This window comes from Malaya genurostris, chromosome 2 (genome assembly GCF_030247185.1).
Source record: "Malaya genurostris strain Urasoe2022 chromosome 2, Malgen_1.1, whole genome shotgun sequence".
Lineage (NCBI taxonomy): Eukaryota > Metazoa > Arthropoda > Insecta > Diptera > Culicidae > Malaya > Malaya genurostris.
In genome coordinates this window covers 252484996-252499925 of record NC_080571.1, presented here as the reverse complement: position 1 = coordinate 252499925, position 14930 = coordinate 252484996, and the positions used below count along the sequence as shown (strand labels likewise).

The window sequence follows — 14930 nt, the reverse complement described above, 5'->3', positions numbered from 1 at the left end:
ATCGATTTGGAGTGCAATTGCTTGCACTCCAAAATTTTCACTGGTTGAAGGTCGGGGTTTTTGAAACAGCCTACCCCGTCCTTCATCAGATCTTCGATTGTCAGACTTTCGTCACGGACCACACCGTCGATCTCCACCACATGAGACGGGACGTACACGCGGTACTCCTTCGTGAACAACTCGCTGGTAGCAATCTCGTTTGCTTGCTTCAGGTCGGACACAACAACGCGTAACTTGTTTGGCGAAACCTTATCTATTGTTTTTATTGCCGAGAAATGTTTTTCCAGGTCCCGAGCAATATTTAAAACTCTGAGAGACTTTAATTTGGGCCGGAAGTATACCACCCACGGGCCCCCCGAGCCATCGTCTTGGTAAACTTTTTGGCGAGCAGGCAATATCTTAGAGGGAGATGGAGGCATCGGAGAGGGAGATGGCATTGGAGAGGGAGATGGTATCGGAGGGGGAGATGGTATAGGAGGGGTAGATGGCATCTCGGAAGCAAACTCAGCCTCTAAATGTTCTTCGTTCATTCGTTCAGCTTCGCCCTCCTCCGAGACACCCCCACTGTCATCAATATTCATATTTAAAGTGCGGGAGTAAAGAAGTCTCCCGCACTTGAAATGAGAAAGAAAGAAATAAAATGAAAAGAAAATATATGAATAGTAAAAGTTGAAAGAAAAAGTTTGAGAAAATACTTAACAGTATGTCACGGTAAGCTGTTAGGTGAGTTGCTCCTTCACTCCTTCGTTGTGCTTCAGCGTGACCTTGACTCAGGATTTGGCAGCTGCGATGCGGGTAGCAAACAATAGAAATAACTGCTGCCCGAGGATAGCACAATAGCGTCTACTGTCGATACCGATACAAAACCGGTGCACAGACAGAACTCACTTGCGGGGATGCTACTTTTTATCACTTTTATTTAATGCCTATACTACAGCCTCTGCTGTGATAGGCACCTTCGTCTTACCGATGTCGATTGTTAAAAAAACGCGTGTGCTCACTTCGAACATTCGGTTACGAATGAATTTCGTGCTTGATACCGCAAGAATTTCAGGGTAAAATGTCAATCTACCGAAATTACACAACAATCTGGCATCGCTGCTTCCTAAGTGTGAAGGGTGTGAAGTTTCCGGCAGTGATGTCAACCCTACGGATTTATCCGTACACTGCGCTAAATTTTCTTTTTCACATTATATGATATTCTAATGATTTTGCACTATTAGCATTTCCAATCATAGTTACAAGATGTGTTCAACATCATGTCAAATATATGAGATAATCTTATGAAACATAAAACTCTTCTTAACGTTATTTTTACAGGATTTCCATATAACGAATGAAATTTCCAGTCTGAGTCAAATTTATCGGCGCGTCTTATAACCATTACTAGATATCCGCACAACATACATTGGAACAATTTATGAAGCGCATATTATATTCACTTCGAATTTATTTATATAGGTTCATATATACCATATGACTAGTTATATATATATATATATATATATATATATATATATATATATATATATATATATATATATATATATATATATATATATATATATATATATATATATATATATATATATATATATATATATATATATATATATATATATATATATATATATATATATATATATATATATATATATATATATATATATATATATATATATATATATATATATATATAACTTTCAATGGAGGTCATACGAATAGCCGATAATTGCCAACTACTACTTTTTTTTGAGGATTCAAGCTATACTAGTATTCCATTCGGTAAGGGAGCACCTCATGATATTTGCGAAAGAGAAGTGAGATCCCGAGACTGAAAATAAAATAATGAATCTTACTAGACAGATAGAGTAATGAAATGTACCGGATATATATTTCATGGTCCGTTAACGCAGATCCTTGAACGAAGTTGGATGAGCTGTCTTGTCAGCGATTTAAAATTACATTGAGATGCGAAACTTCCTGAAAAAAATGGTCTGGAGCAGTTGATGAATATCGAGGACACAACTATTCACGACTTTCATCGGATTTCCATATAAATAATATGGGATATTTTTATAACTTTCATTATGATAACGTCCATTTAGATTTGACGTACGCATTAAATAAAGATTATAAGTTTCCATATAATTTCTATGAATTATATTCTGCATATGATTCATATGACAAATCTAATGAATATAAATAAGATTTTCATTTCAGTGTAGATCTACGGATTTCTGTCTTTTCTACGGATCTACGGATGAATCATATGAAATCTACGGATTTAGCATTATTTTACCAGAAATTTCCTGATCTAGTATTATATCTCTTGATATAAAAGGAAAATAATTGAATATTGTTACATCGTCTGCATATTTTGTTTTGCTTGTCCAATTAAAATTGTAATCACGCATCTATTAGCCATCGATCTGTCATTATTAGAAGCCTGCCTTTGTAGATTAGAGCTTAAAGCTGTTAAGTTTTTGTAAATGTACTAGTATAAGTACACTTGATACTAAATCTACGGATTTGACTTCAACGAAAAGTGGCATCACTGGTTTCCGGTTTCCGAAGTTTCTGAAGTTGAATGTAAATGAATAACAGCATCCATTTATAGAATTTTTTATAGTAGTCCTAACGGAAAACTATGGAAAGTGATATGTACTCAAAACCATGTATTGAAAATTGCGACAGTGCGGAAGTTGAAGCAACTGGTAATTGCGATGGATCGGTTGTTTCCGGTTTGAAGGAGGAAGAAAAGGTATTTTTTTGTGTTAATTATGTGGATCAATATAGAATATACCGCAGTTTCAGATATCAATGAAACGCCCATTCAGTGCTAGTTTGGACGACAATTGTTCGCCCGAAGTGGAACCACAAAAGAAATTATGCCGGTACTACTATTTAGACAAATGCACCAAAGAACAAAACTGTAAATACATGCATTCAGAGTTTCCTTGCAAGTATTACTATTTTGGTCTTGAATGTCACGATGGAGCTAGTTGTAAACTTCGACACGGATCAGCCCTCGAAAAGAGCATGCAAGATGCTTTATGGGAACACGTGACGACAGCTCCAGCAAATATGTTGCAGAGATTCCCTTGCTTTCCACATGTTTTGTTGAAGAAAAATTTCGAGGAACGTAACGATGAATTACTTCAAATGGAACAGGAAGGTCTCATCAATGCTGAAGGAAAAGTAACGACAGTTACTAATGAATTTAACGATAACCTATCAACCACTTTATTATGTGAGGCAATAAAAACATTCAACAATTCTTGTAGAAAAGAGGAAGCGTTTGAGCAGTTGAGTGATTTGAAGGAACACCTCACTCAAAGTCAAATTGTTTCATTGATCAATTTTGGTGTAAGAACAAAAGAAGATTTGTTTATGCTTGGTACCAGCTCATTGTTCAAACTCGGCTTCGAAGACGAAACAATAATACACATTGGCAATATGAAAGCAGCTCATCGGAGAGAGTCTATTTATACTGGAAGTGATCAAAATGGCAATGAGAACAATAGCTTGAAAGAGGTAAATTTAGTTTTTTTTTGTGCTTTGCCGCAGAATTCTTATATATATGTTTTTCATAGAACGCTGATGTATTAGGATTAGAGATGCCCGAAAAGGAAATATGCACTCCCACCAATCAACAAGCATTGACTGATCAAGAGCTATTGAATATATTGAATGATGAATTGAACGTTTCAAATGCTTCGACTGTTACCCAAACTGATTCATGGGACAATACTATCGGTTCCATATCAATCTGTAATTCCAATAATAGCAGTAGTTTACTTTCATTCACTAATGATATTGAAGATAGGAGTCCTAAGGAAACTATCGCTAAAACAGACAACGTTTGTATTGGTAATTTTCTAAATCTGGGATGCAGTCTAAGTCAGTTGGAAGTACTGGAAAAGGATCATGGCATACATTTGGCAGCATCCTTATCTCAGATGAATTCCATAGATCTAGAGTCGCCGTCTTCCAGGCTTAGTCAGGGTGACAGCGTTACCGGGATAAATGCTTTCAAAAGTGAATCAAGTCATGCTCAATTGATGTTTAATTCTGTCCAAAAAAATAGTGTAGAACAGAAATCTGTTGAACGAACAGTCGAGCAGACACAAAAGCTTAACTCACTGCTCACGGAATCAAATATTGAATGGACAAGTCAGGACAGCGATATATCATTCGATCATTTGAAACAGGATTCATCGACAACTGATTCGGCTAATCAATCTTACGGCAGCGATAGCGACAGTCAATCGGTTTTCAGGATGCCGTTCAAGTCCATCATTGATAGATACACTCCAGCAAAAGAAATCAATGCATTCAACGGAAAGTTTTCTACAATCTACAAAGTAAGCTCAAAGATTGTGACGCAAAGTCCATTACTTCATTTATTTTTGCTTACAGTTGATCCCCATCGATATTCCAATGCCAAATTTCGATCGCGTTCGTCAATCTTTTGTGATCAAACCCACGTACAGTTTGGATCCACGTATACAACTAATGTTCAACATTGGTTCGACTGAGTTAAGGAGCTTAAATCATGGTAATCCAAATGCGAGAGACCCACGGTTGCACAAACAGGTGCCTTCGCCGGTTTTTAATGCAGAAATATCAACCTAAAAATAAGATTTTGCAGTTTTTACGTTTTCGACATTTAATTTTATATCAGATTATTTGACCCAGAGTTACGATAAATGCGGTCGTAAGAGAGAATGTTACTGTTCATATTTATAAGATTTTTCAGCTCTTTCAATATGACTTTTTTTATTTAATGCAATAATACGATTGAACTGTTATTTGTTTAAGGTGAAAAACAAGTCAGAGTTATAACAAGCGTTATATTAATATTTTACGATACAGAAACTGTGCAATGCAAACATATGACAATAGTAACCAAAAGCAATAATTTTTTTTTTCTTGGATAATAGTTTTAGACATTTGTTTATTTCCTTTCCAGATGTCTATTCGTTGCGGTCATAGAAAAAAATCAAATAGAGAGAAGATTGGGATTCATAGAAGTCACTTCCAATCAAAACAGTAGATTAAGAATTGGAACACATAATTAAATCCTATTTAACAAGCAAGCCATTTTTTTGTTTCGATTATAGAGGTTTTAACCTTAAGGTCATTCGTTTCTTCAGGCCTGAAAAACTTTCTGACCCTATGTGCGGGGTTGGGGAATCGAATTTAGATGGGTTGCATGAAAGGCATCGCCTTACCCATTACGCTATACCCGTCCCCAACAAGCAAGCCTTTCCGCATACAGATTTGGGTTGATTCATAAGATGTGTGGTTATTTGACCGAAGAACGTTTGACATAAGTTAATAATTGGCATGAATTTGGTGTAAGGTTTTTTTTGGTGTAAGGGTTTTTTGGTGTAATAGATCCCGTTGTGGCACCGCAACGGATATTTCTCATATAGAAAGACTATGCAATCACTGTGAACATTTCATTTGGATCCGACTTTCGGTTCGGGAGTTACGGGGTAAAATGTGCAAAATGAACTAAAAAATTGCACTCTTTTTCCTCAGAGACCGCTCATCCATTTTTCACAAGGTTCAAATGAAAATTCTTACAATATAACACTACTAGTCATTCATCATGCTGATACGTATAGAAATTCCATTTTTAGAAGCTTGTTTTTATACATGACACGGAAAAATCAAGCCCCTCCCTTTGGTTGGTGGGCTTGACGGTATTGCAAACATCATCACATACAATCAATTAGCGTTACAATTTGATAAAGATATGCGTTACAGTTTTTAGTTTCATAATTGAATTAAATGAATAATATATGGAACGACTTGAATAAGATGTTGATTGCATTACGCTCCAACATCCGGGGTTGGAGAGGCCGGTAGGGCTTAACTGAGCTCTTTTTTATGTTTTATTTTCATACTACCGGCCCTTATTACCAGTGTGAAGTGAAAATTAAGTAGAGTAAACGTATCCCAATTGGGTTTCACACGATGACAATAAATGAACGGTAAATCGAATCCATCTTTGACGTTTATTGGTGGTTTGTGTACCATGGAATACTGTGGAATGAAATAGAATATTGTAGAATATAATAAAATAATAATGACCGAACCAATGAGCAAACCACTGATAGCTGTCAAACGATGTTCATCCAGTTTATATTGTGAGGATGTATCGTTTGGGACCTGATGGGTGAGATGATGTGTGAATGAAATGTAAGAGTGAGTGCATGCAAGAACGGTAATAAAGGCCACCGTTTCAGCTCAGGACTAACGATCGACCAATAGAAGAGATAGAAATTGGGTAACGGTACCCCCATTCATCTCAAATCCATTAGTCATTTCATGTACGAAAACCATTAGTTAGAGTGAGATCTGTTATCTCTGTTTGATAGATTAATTTCAAGAATAACATGAAATCTGGAGCATTTTTTTTTGTTCGTTAAAACAGCAGTATTGACTCATTTCTGAACTACTTTTATGTGCCATTGCTTCTTACAGACGAGACAAAGATTTTGTATTCGATTTTATCTCAATAAATTTATTGAAAGTCGAGTAATCGGTAAAATAACATGGTGACTCTACTAATGAGATGACTATTGGCACACAAATTTTAGTTAGAATCTATTAGAATAGAAATAGTAACTCAATGTTGTGATGCTTGCTTGTGGAATACATGTAGGTATGTATGCATGTGTGCATGCGTATGTGCCTGTGTGTATGTATGTGTTTTTGTGTGTACAACATACATTATACCGTTCCCTCGGGTGTGTTGTATCAAATTGGTTGTGACACATTTCGATTGCGAGTCAGTGTACCAGATGTTCAAAAGTGCCTGAGCGGATGGTAATATACTGTCAAGAATTAACCGAAGATAACGAAATGTGAACATGCTGTAGCAATACTATTAAACCCAAGTGTTATTATCATTTAAATAAAAACGCATGTCCTCAGTTCTTATCCGTCAAACCATGATGAGCTGCTCTACAAAGATCAATGAAACACTAATTTTTATTTTTTTTATTTATTTTTTTTTTGAAACGGATGACTGGATGAGGAACAAGAAATACGAAAATGCTGAAAGAATTAGAAAGGAATATTGGTAAGAATATAAACACCATTGCATACAACTAACTTTTACATTTAAGGAAGCAACATAACATGCCAGCAAAAGTACGGAGTGAAAAATGACAACAAAAGACACGAATCACAGCTGAATAGAACACTGGAATTAAGGTAAAACAGAATACAAACTATGAACAAAGGTAAGAAAACCAACATGAAGAAATAATAGAAACTGCTGGGTAACAATGTAATTTCCTCATATTGAAAGAGGCGTTTATATGGCGCGCATGCGCTAATTCGGCCTAATACAAATTAACGGGGAGGGCAATACATTTTGGACAGGGCTGTAAAAAGCTGATTGGAACCCTTTCCCCACCAAAATGTAATATAAGGAAATAAGGAAAGGACACGGAAAAATCAAGCCAAATACATTCAAACTGCCGTATAATTCCTCAATTAGGCAAGTATGGTATGACCATACCTGCATCGGCCAGAAATAGTCGAAAACACGTTTTCGTTCGGCACGTCAGAAAAGACATTGCACTTCGTTGCAAAACAAAAAGTGTTCTGTAAGTAGCAGAAACTTTACGTCTGCTTAGCGGTTCAAATTGAACTGCCGAGTTTAGCACTAAGCAGTTCAATTTGAACTGCTCTGCACTGATGAGTCAAAGACGAAACGTAAAAATAATGAAGTATGGTTAATTTATGACCAAATACGTTGACTTTGAGTATACCGGATCATCGTTCATGATTCCGAAAGTACTGGAAAAGTGCTCGTGTGTTCCATTCCGGAAATCACTCCAATTTCTCAGATACGGCTAAACCGATCTTCGCAAATTCAGGTTTAATTTAAAAGCACTATGTTTTGATAGGTTATGGTTCCGAAAAAACAGGGTAGTGTGTATGAATTTGCAACCTGTCATATAAAACGATAATGCACAAAACCTGTTTTAATCCACCTAGTGGTGCCTTTTTCATTATCAATTTCGCTTATATAACCGAAATTACCTGAAATACTACAATTTGAAAATGTTTAGAAAACAGTTTTGAAGACCTCTGTTGCATAATACTACTACATTTGAACTGTAAGTTAGTGAAAATTTATTCAATCATATGTGAGAAAGTGAAGTGAGCTCCATTGTATCACATTTGATTACTATTGTCTGTACTTACGGAACCGAAAGCTGGATATCGGCATAGTGACATTCGGTTCATTCAAGCATACACTAATATGACCTACAAATGTTTTTACATTTGTCGATGCGATTCGAATTTAGGAAATATCGGTACATTGTACTGGATAAAATTCAGCAAATCATTTACGGGACTTTGAACGGTTTATTTGATTTCAGACTCTCATGGTCTGCAAACTAGAGAAAATGACTATTTTTTTAATTTTTTTTGTTTCAATTATAGAGGTTTTAACCTTAAGGTCATTCGCCTCTTCGGGCCATAAAAATTTCCTGATCCTATGTGCGGAATCGAACCCAAGTGGGGTGCGTGAAAGGGCATCGACTTACCCATCACGCTATACCCGTCCCCTTGTGAATATGTAGTTTAAGCTGGAACTTTGTATGCGAACACGAGACCTGTTATATGAATCTAAGTTTGTGAAAATCGGTTCAGCCATCTCCGGGAAAACTGAGTGACAATATTTGTTACATACAGACATTTGCTCAGTTCATCGAGCTCAGTCGAACGGTATACAATGTTGCACATATTCTTCGTGTTACTAACAAATCTTAAGTTTCAATATGTAAGAAATCGCGATATTTTGCTGCATATCAAGTAGATATTGAATCAGGAAAGCAAAAATCAATTCGAATTATTACTAAGATTCTTTGATTTGTTAGATTCTTATCTTACGAGCTTGAGCTTGAGCGACCACCCTTGGTTGCTACTCCGTTACTGATCGGGATTAGCTGAAATTGTACAGGGAGTTTCTAGATGATTCAACCTAGGACTGGTAAATCATCCTTTAATGTACATATTCTGGTAATCCCAGAATTCATTGATCAGTACCGACGCCGGCCAAGCCCGAACGTAGATCGTCTAAGGAATGGGAAGGTATGTTAGTCCAACACTTGTTGTTCCTAGAGGCTGTATATACTACTGCGCACTCCACAAGTGTCACGGGAGAAGGATATTTGTTAGTAAAAATTTCAGTATTGGTATTATTCGCGCGCAACTCTGTATGTTCCGGTTTCAATATGCTCGGATGCACTACTAAACTCACTGACTTCCCGAGTGAATGTTTCAACAATATCCTATATTGAAGACCCGGGAAATCTTGATTCACATCTCTTATTCTAGGAAACTGAAGAAAAATTTGCAAGACTATCGCGTAAAGAATAAATACTTCCCTATTTTTTAAAAATGAAATTACGCAATACAAAATAAACGAGTGAATAGGATTAAGACAAAATAGTTGATTTATTGCATTGACATATTCTAAACAGTTGTTATAAAATCATTTTAAATCACCAAATAAAGGTCAACAGATTTCACGTTCGTCTTGATTCTTTATTTTTACTGCTTTATTATTTTAATTATTTATTAAAATTATTGATTGGTTATATTGGATGATCTGGGCAGCCGGCTATCGAGAAAAATATTAATTTATTGTTTGAAATATTAATATCAAGTTTTTTTTAAATATTATTCAATATTAACGGATTTGCGCAATTGATTTTTATCATTTGCGAGTTGATTTTTATCATTCAATTTATAATCCTGAAAGACAATCAATAACATGGAAGAAGAAAACATTCCAAATAAAACTTTTCTCCGAAGCTAGACGGAAATTGATAGGTTGGATAAAGAGATAATTTAGTAAAATTGAGTAATCAGAAGTGAAACATTTAAAATATCTGATAACTGAAAGAAAAAAGAAACTTCAGCAATTGTCGCCTTTTACGACATGGAAGCAGGAACCCAGTGGATCTATTCTTGGTTCATTTTTTTCCGCCGGATTCCACACCGCATCTAGGCTGGTACTGTCCGGAGAGAGCTAATAGGTACTATCAATCTCCTAGTGGAGCCCAGCCTCATTTGTTGGATTCTTATCTTACGAGACATTAGAGTGATTGGAAGTAATGAAATATTGTATGTTTACAGCCTTCTAAATTGTTGCTATGGAATTTTACCGTCGTTTTCCAATGTTTATCGACGCTTATAAACGAAGGGTTAACAAAATTGCATTATTACCAAGTTCACTAGTTCACGGCTACTGATCTAACATTTTTTGATGGACTGTACAGGACATTGTAATTTTAAGTTTATCTTTGTTGCTAATTTATTCATCCATCTTCAGTGCAAACTTCTTATATAACTCACACCCGTCTCGAATAACGTTGAACTATTCATCGCACAAAGGAGAGGAGGATGAAAATGAATAAGGAATAATCGTGGAGAACCCTAATCTACTAATACATTCTTCGTTGCAGGTATACATCGTGCAAGTTCGTTGTATACATTCGTTTCTTAGTCGTTCATTTACTTTACTCCTCGAATTAGTTCGAACAGCGTCCTTGCAATGATCGTTGGATTCCATTCTTCGCGAAGCCTTCTACATCTATTAAATTATTAATATCTCGTCTGGAGGAGTGCTGCGGGAAAGGATTCATCACACACACATAAGACTATGGTATTGATACAGAGTAAAGCGTCTTAATTTGCTTGTTTCGCAGACAGCACCAAAGATCATAGCGAAATGACTTGCGACGATTATCGCTGCATGAATATTCGTTCCTCATTCACATCAAGTCATTCGGGGGTTTGTTTTATGCGAATAACAACTGTAAGGAATATAACAGTTCGGCTGAAAAGTTCGTATCGTTTAATTGCCATCAGAGGCGATACAGCGATTATAGCGATCTTCCAACTTTTCGATACCATTTTTGTAGTACGATTTGTCCTTTGCCTCAAAAACAGGCCTCAGTTTCAGCGATTACCTCTTCATTGCTTCTAAATTTTTTACCAGCGAGCATTCTCTTGAGGTCTGAGAACAGGAAAAAGTCACTGGGTGCTAAATCTGGAGAATACGGTGGATGAGGGAGCAATTCGAAGCCCAATTCGTTCAATTTCAGCATGGTTTTTCGTTGTTGTTTTTGATCGATTGTGAGCTCACGCGGCACCCATTTTGCACAAAGCTTTCTCATATCCAAATATTCGTGAATAATATGTCCAATACGTTCCTTTGATATCTTTAGGGTGTCAGCATTTTGTGATTTTTTTCACGTTTTCATCGGTAACAGCCTCTTTTGGACGTCCACTGCGTTCATCGTCTTCGGTGCTCATATGACCAGTACGAAATTTTGCAAACCACTTACGAATTGTTGCTTCGCCCGGTGCAGAGTCTGGATAACACTCATCAAGCCATTTTTTGGTATCGGCGGCACTTTTTTTCATCAAAAAGTAGTGTTTCATTAACACACGAAATTCCTTTTTTTCCATTTTTTTCACAATAACAATAGTAGCTTCACTCAAAATGCAATATCTCACAAACTAATAATCAGACAGCTGTCAAATTTAAACACGTATCTTTTGAAGATTGGTACTAACTGAAAATGGTATGGATTTAATTCTAGTGGCGCCTCTCATAGAAACGATACGAACTTTTCAGCCGATCTGTTACCTTCATGCCAGCTGCGATGCAGCGAAGGCGAAGGAAAGCGAACGATGATCGTTGACGTTCGTTGCATTTTCGATATTCGAGCAACATTGATTATTTTTCATGTAGCTATGATGTGATTATTTTTTTGAGTGAATTTTATTATTATTATTTATAATAATAAAAATCATTCAGAGTCGACAGTGAAAAGATTCATGAGATACATTGTGTTTGAGTTGAGAATTGAAATAATCACAGCCAGATATTTTGTTGCGTTCTTTATTTTCACGCTATGCTCTGCTTTAGGATATTATATGTGTGTAGATAATCACCCCGATTCTGTATTTCGTTCGAATCGGATTGTTTCGATCGAATACGAAATTTAGCATTCTGTAGCTCGATCGAGTTCGAGTTTTCCATACAAAAGCATCACTCGATCGAATTAGAGAATGCAAATTTTTACATTCGTTTGACAAAATCCGATTCGATCGAAATACAGGATAAGGGTGAATAAATTATACATTTCCATTTAATCAAAACCCTCGTTACATAGCCAGGAGTCTTCATCGTTTTATTAGTTATTAGCTGGTATTTGGTATGGAACTGGTTCTTTTTAAATCAGGTTACTCTCCGTTGACCTTGCCAGCATCCGCCACGACGGTTTGCTTACTGTCAGTTGTGCTGACATTGTCTGGTTCTTCGCGGATACCCAACCACGGAACTCTACGTTCCAGTTCCTCGCGGTATTTCGGATGGCTGATGGCGTACACCCATGGATCTAAACAAGACACAATCTTGCTGCACATGGCCGGTATCATTGTGGAAAAAGGTGTTAAAATTGTCCTGGAGGAAGAGAAAAGTTCAGTGAACGAACCGAAAAATGTACTGTCGATGTGTAGTCTTACTTGTCTCCAAAAGCACCAGTCATTGCGACAATAGCGTACGGAGTCCACGAGCAAACAAAAAGGAAAAATATGGTGAAGGCCGCTTTGGCAATGCGAATTTCCACAGATTGAGCTTTAGTGTTACGATTTGCTGCCAACGATTCAACATTCATCTTGCGCGCCTGATTCTTCAGCATAGCTTCGTGTTCTCGCACATGGCCATACAAGCGCATATAGAAGAAACAAATCATGGACATCGGGATCACATATGCCCACATAAAGATTGACATCACGAAAGCCCGAGTCTCGGTATCGTCGGTCAAATAATCAAAAGAGCACGTAGTCAGATATCCTTCCGGGATAAAGTTACCCCAGATTTTGAACATCGGCAGTACTGTGAAAGGAGTTGCCCAGAACCAGGTCAGAAACACTAAAATTCCCGCCTGTTTTCGACTGAGACGATTGTCTAGTGGATTTGAAATTGTTCGATAGCGATCGAATGCAATAACGGCATTAGTAATTGCTCCTCCCATTCCGGACATTGAACCAAGCGCTGCATAAACGGTACATGCCGTATCGTAGCCGACCATTTTTTCACTGACGGCATTGACAAGAAACATCGGCATCTCGAGCATCATGAGCAGGTCAAAAATTGCCAGGTTCACTATAAACATGTTGGATCCATTCCGGAGAGATTTAGACCTGTGAATGAAAAGTTGTGAAACATTGAACGGAAACTATGAAGGAGTAGATTAGGCAACTCTTGTTAAACTTTTCGATTAGTATGCCAACATTTCAAATGGAATCACCAGCTTTTGGCATAACTTACGTCGAGAAAATCCACACGACGATTCCGTTTCCAATTAATGACACATTCATTAGTACAAAGTAGATCATGCCCAGCAGAAGATGCATGTGGAAGGGCGGTGCCGGATACACTTTCCAGTGATCGTGAACGAGATGCTGCTGCTCCGGGGGAAGATTCCATCCCAGCATCTTCGGGATGTCACCGGTTCGAGCAAGTGGAAAAATAGCCGCGTCGGTATCGTTGAGAAAATACATCGCTTCCTGGTGCGTTCTAGACAGTCTGGTACAAACAATTGTGGCGGTTTGTTTCCACTCGGTTCCGCTCTACACGACCAAACCACGGACAACGGCAAAACGGGGTAAGGCGATACCAAACTATGGTCGTAACTAAAATTTTTCACTACCACGGAACAAATGGGACCAATTCTGATCGAGAATGCTTCGCAAATGTTCGACAACTAGCCCACGAATGAGGTTTTTATAGAGTCCTCGTTACATTCTAGGATCGGGAAACCGATCCGAAGCTTAGCCTGTGATTCCGTGTCAATAATTTGATTACCGCAAAGCGCAATCTTTGACTGAGGAGTACGTGATTTTAAATTTCATAATGGATTTTAACTGTAGATTAGATTCCAGCCAGAATCGTGTATGAGGACGAAATAGATCAAAATGAATACTAGAATCAATGCCATGTTTGTATTCTGCGTCTATCTGTAAATGGTACTAGGGTTACCATCAGCGCAGGTATCTTCCGGCAGAAAATAAAGAAACACGTAGTCCTACGTCATACATTTTAGTGAAAATTTTGTCATTTCCAGCTATCTGTTTTGGCAATTGTGATGATAGAAGAAAACCACTAAATATAGGCTCTTCCACATTTATTTGCGGTTTTCATACTAAGGTCAAACCAATTTGAAATATGGAATAATCAAATTCTTATGTGCCATTTGCAAATGATCAATACCGTCAGCTCTATAATTCGTTAGACGTATGCGAGATGGTAACCCTAAAAGGTATGTAGATAAGTAAACATAACACACAATCGCGTGTTAAATAAGGATTAAGATATAAACGGATCAAATTCGTATTCTGCCACTGCAGTTCTAATGTGCCATCTAGCGTCAAGAGTAACACCGTGTATGGATCCAGTGAGGATTAGTAGTCTTACGCACACGGATTATAGGTATAGGATTGAGATGGTGGCCATGCTGACCGCAGCACAATGTCGTCTTGGTCATTTCGACTTCATCACTGACCGCACAAACATGTTCTTTTGGTGACTATTGCAAATCTTCGAAGCCATTATTTTCTATTATTCAAGAAAATGAAAATACGACCGAAATATGCTCGAAGCAGCTAGTATTGACTTGGAAGGAAGTAGATTTTGAATGTATGATATGATCCAATGACTGTCTACTAAAACTACTGATTTTGGATATCGCAATACCAGGATGATGTTCTTAACAGACTCTGATTTGCGGAATTCGGGCAGTATATATTTACAGGTGTTAAAAGCCTCCGGTCGTTGTAGGTCGTTGAATGTAATATGATATCATTGTGCATTT

The 14930-nt window shown here is 37.2% G+C and overlaps 2 protein-coding genes across 2 annotated transcripts; one reads left to right on the top strand and one right to left on the bottom strand.

Annotated features, from left to right (window-relative positions):
- Positions 1 to 2439: 2439 nt before the first annotated feature.
- LOC131432925 (uncharacterized) lies at positions 2440 to 5225 on the top strand. The gene is made up of 4 exons (XM_058599522.1): positions 2440 to 2764; positions 2818 to 3537; positions 3597 to 4367; positions 4423 to 5225. The coding sequence occupies exons 1-4, from the start codon at positions 2651 to 2653 to the stop codon at positions 4636 to 4638; spliced, it is 1821 nt and encodes a 606-aa protein (XP_058455505.1). The 5' UTR covers positions 2440 to 2650; the 3' UTR covers positions 4639 to 5225.
- Positions 5226 to 11937: 6712 nt separating this feature from the next.
- On the bottom strand, positions 11938 to 13841 carry LOC131429495 (opsin-3). The gene is made up of 3 exons (XM_058593644.1): positions 13388 to 13841; positions 12580 to 13260; positions 11938 to 12517 (listed from the first exon to the last, which is right to left on the bottom strand). The coding sequence occupies exons 1-3, from the start codon at positions 13618 to 13620 to the stop codon at positions 12298 to 12300; spliced, it is 1134 nt and encodes a 377-aa protein (XP_058449627.1). The 5' UTR covers positions 13621 to 13841; the 3' UTR covers positions 11938 to 12297.
- Positions 13842 to 14930: the final 1089 nt, after the last annotated feature.

Coding starts and splice junctions, on each gene's coding strand:
- LOC131432925 (XM_058599522.1), top strand. CDS start 2,651: ATGGAAAGTGATATGTACTCAAAACCATGTATTGAAAATTGCGACAGT. Junction 2,765..2,817: donor GTTTGAAGGAGGAAGAAAAG/GTATTTTTTTGT, acceptor CCGCAGTTTCAG/ATATCAATGAAACGCCCATT. Junction 3,538..3,596: donor AGAACAATAGCTTGAAAGAG/GTAAATTTAGTT, acceptor TGTTTTTCATAG/AACGCTGATGTATTAGGATT.
- LOC131429495 (XM_058593644.1), bottom strand. CDS start 13,620: ATGTATTTTCTCAACGATACCGACGCGGCTATTTTTCCACTTGCTCGA. Junction 13,261..13,387: donor GTCGTGTGGATTTTCTCGAC/GTAAGTTATGCC, acceptor TTTCATTCACAG/GTCTAAATCTCTCCGGAATG. Junction 12,518..12,579: donor ACTGGTGCTTTTGGAGACAA/GTAAGACTACAC, acceptor CTCTTCCTCCAG/GACAATTTTAACACCTTTTT.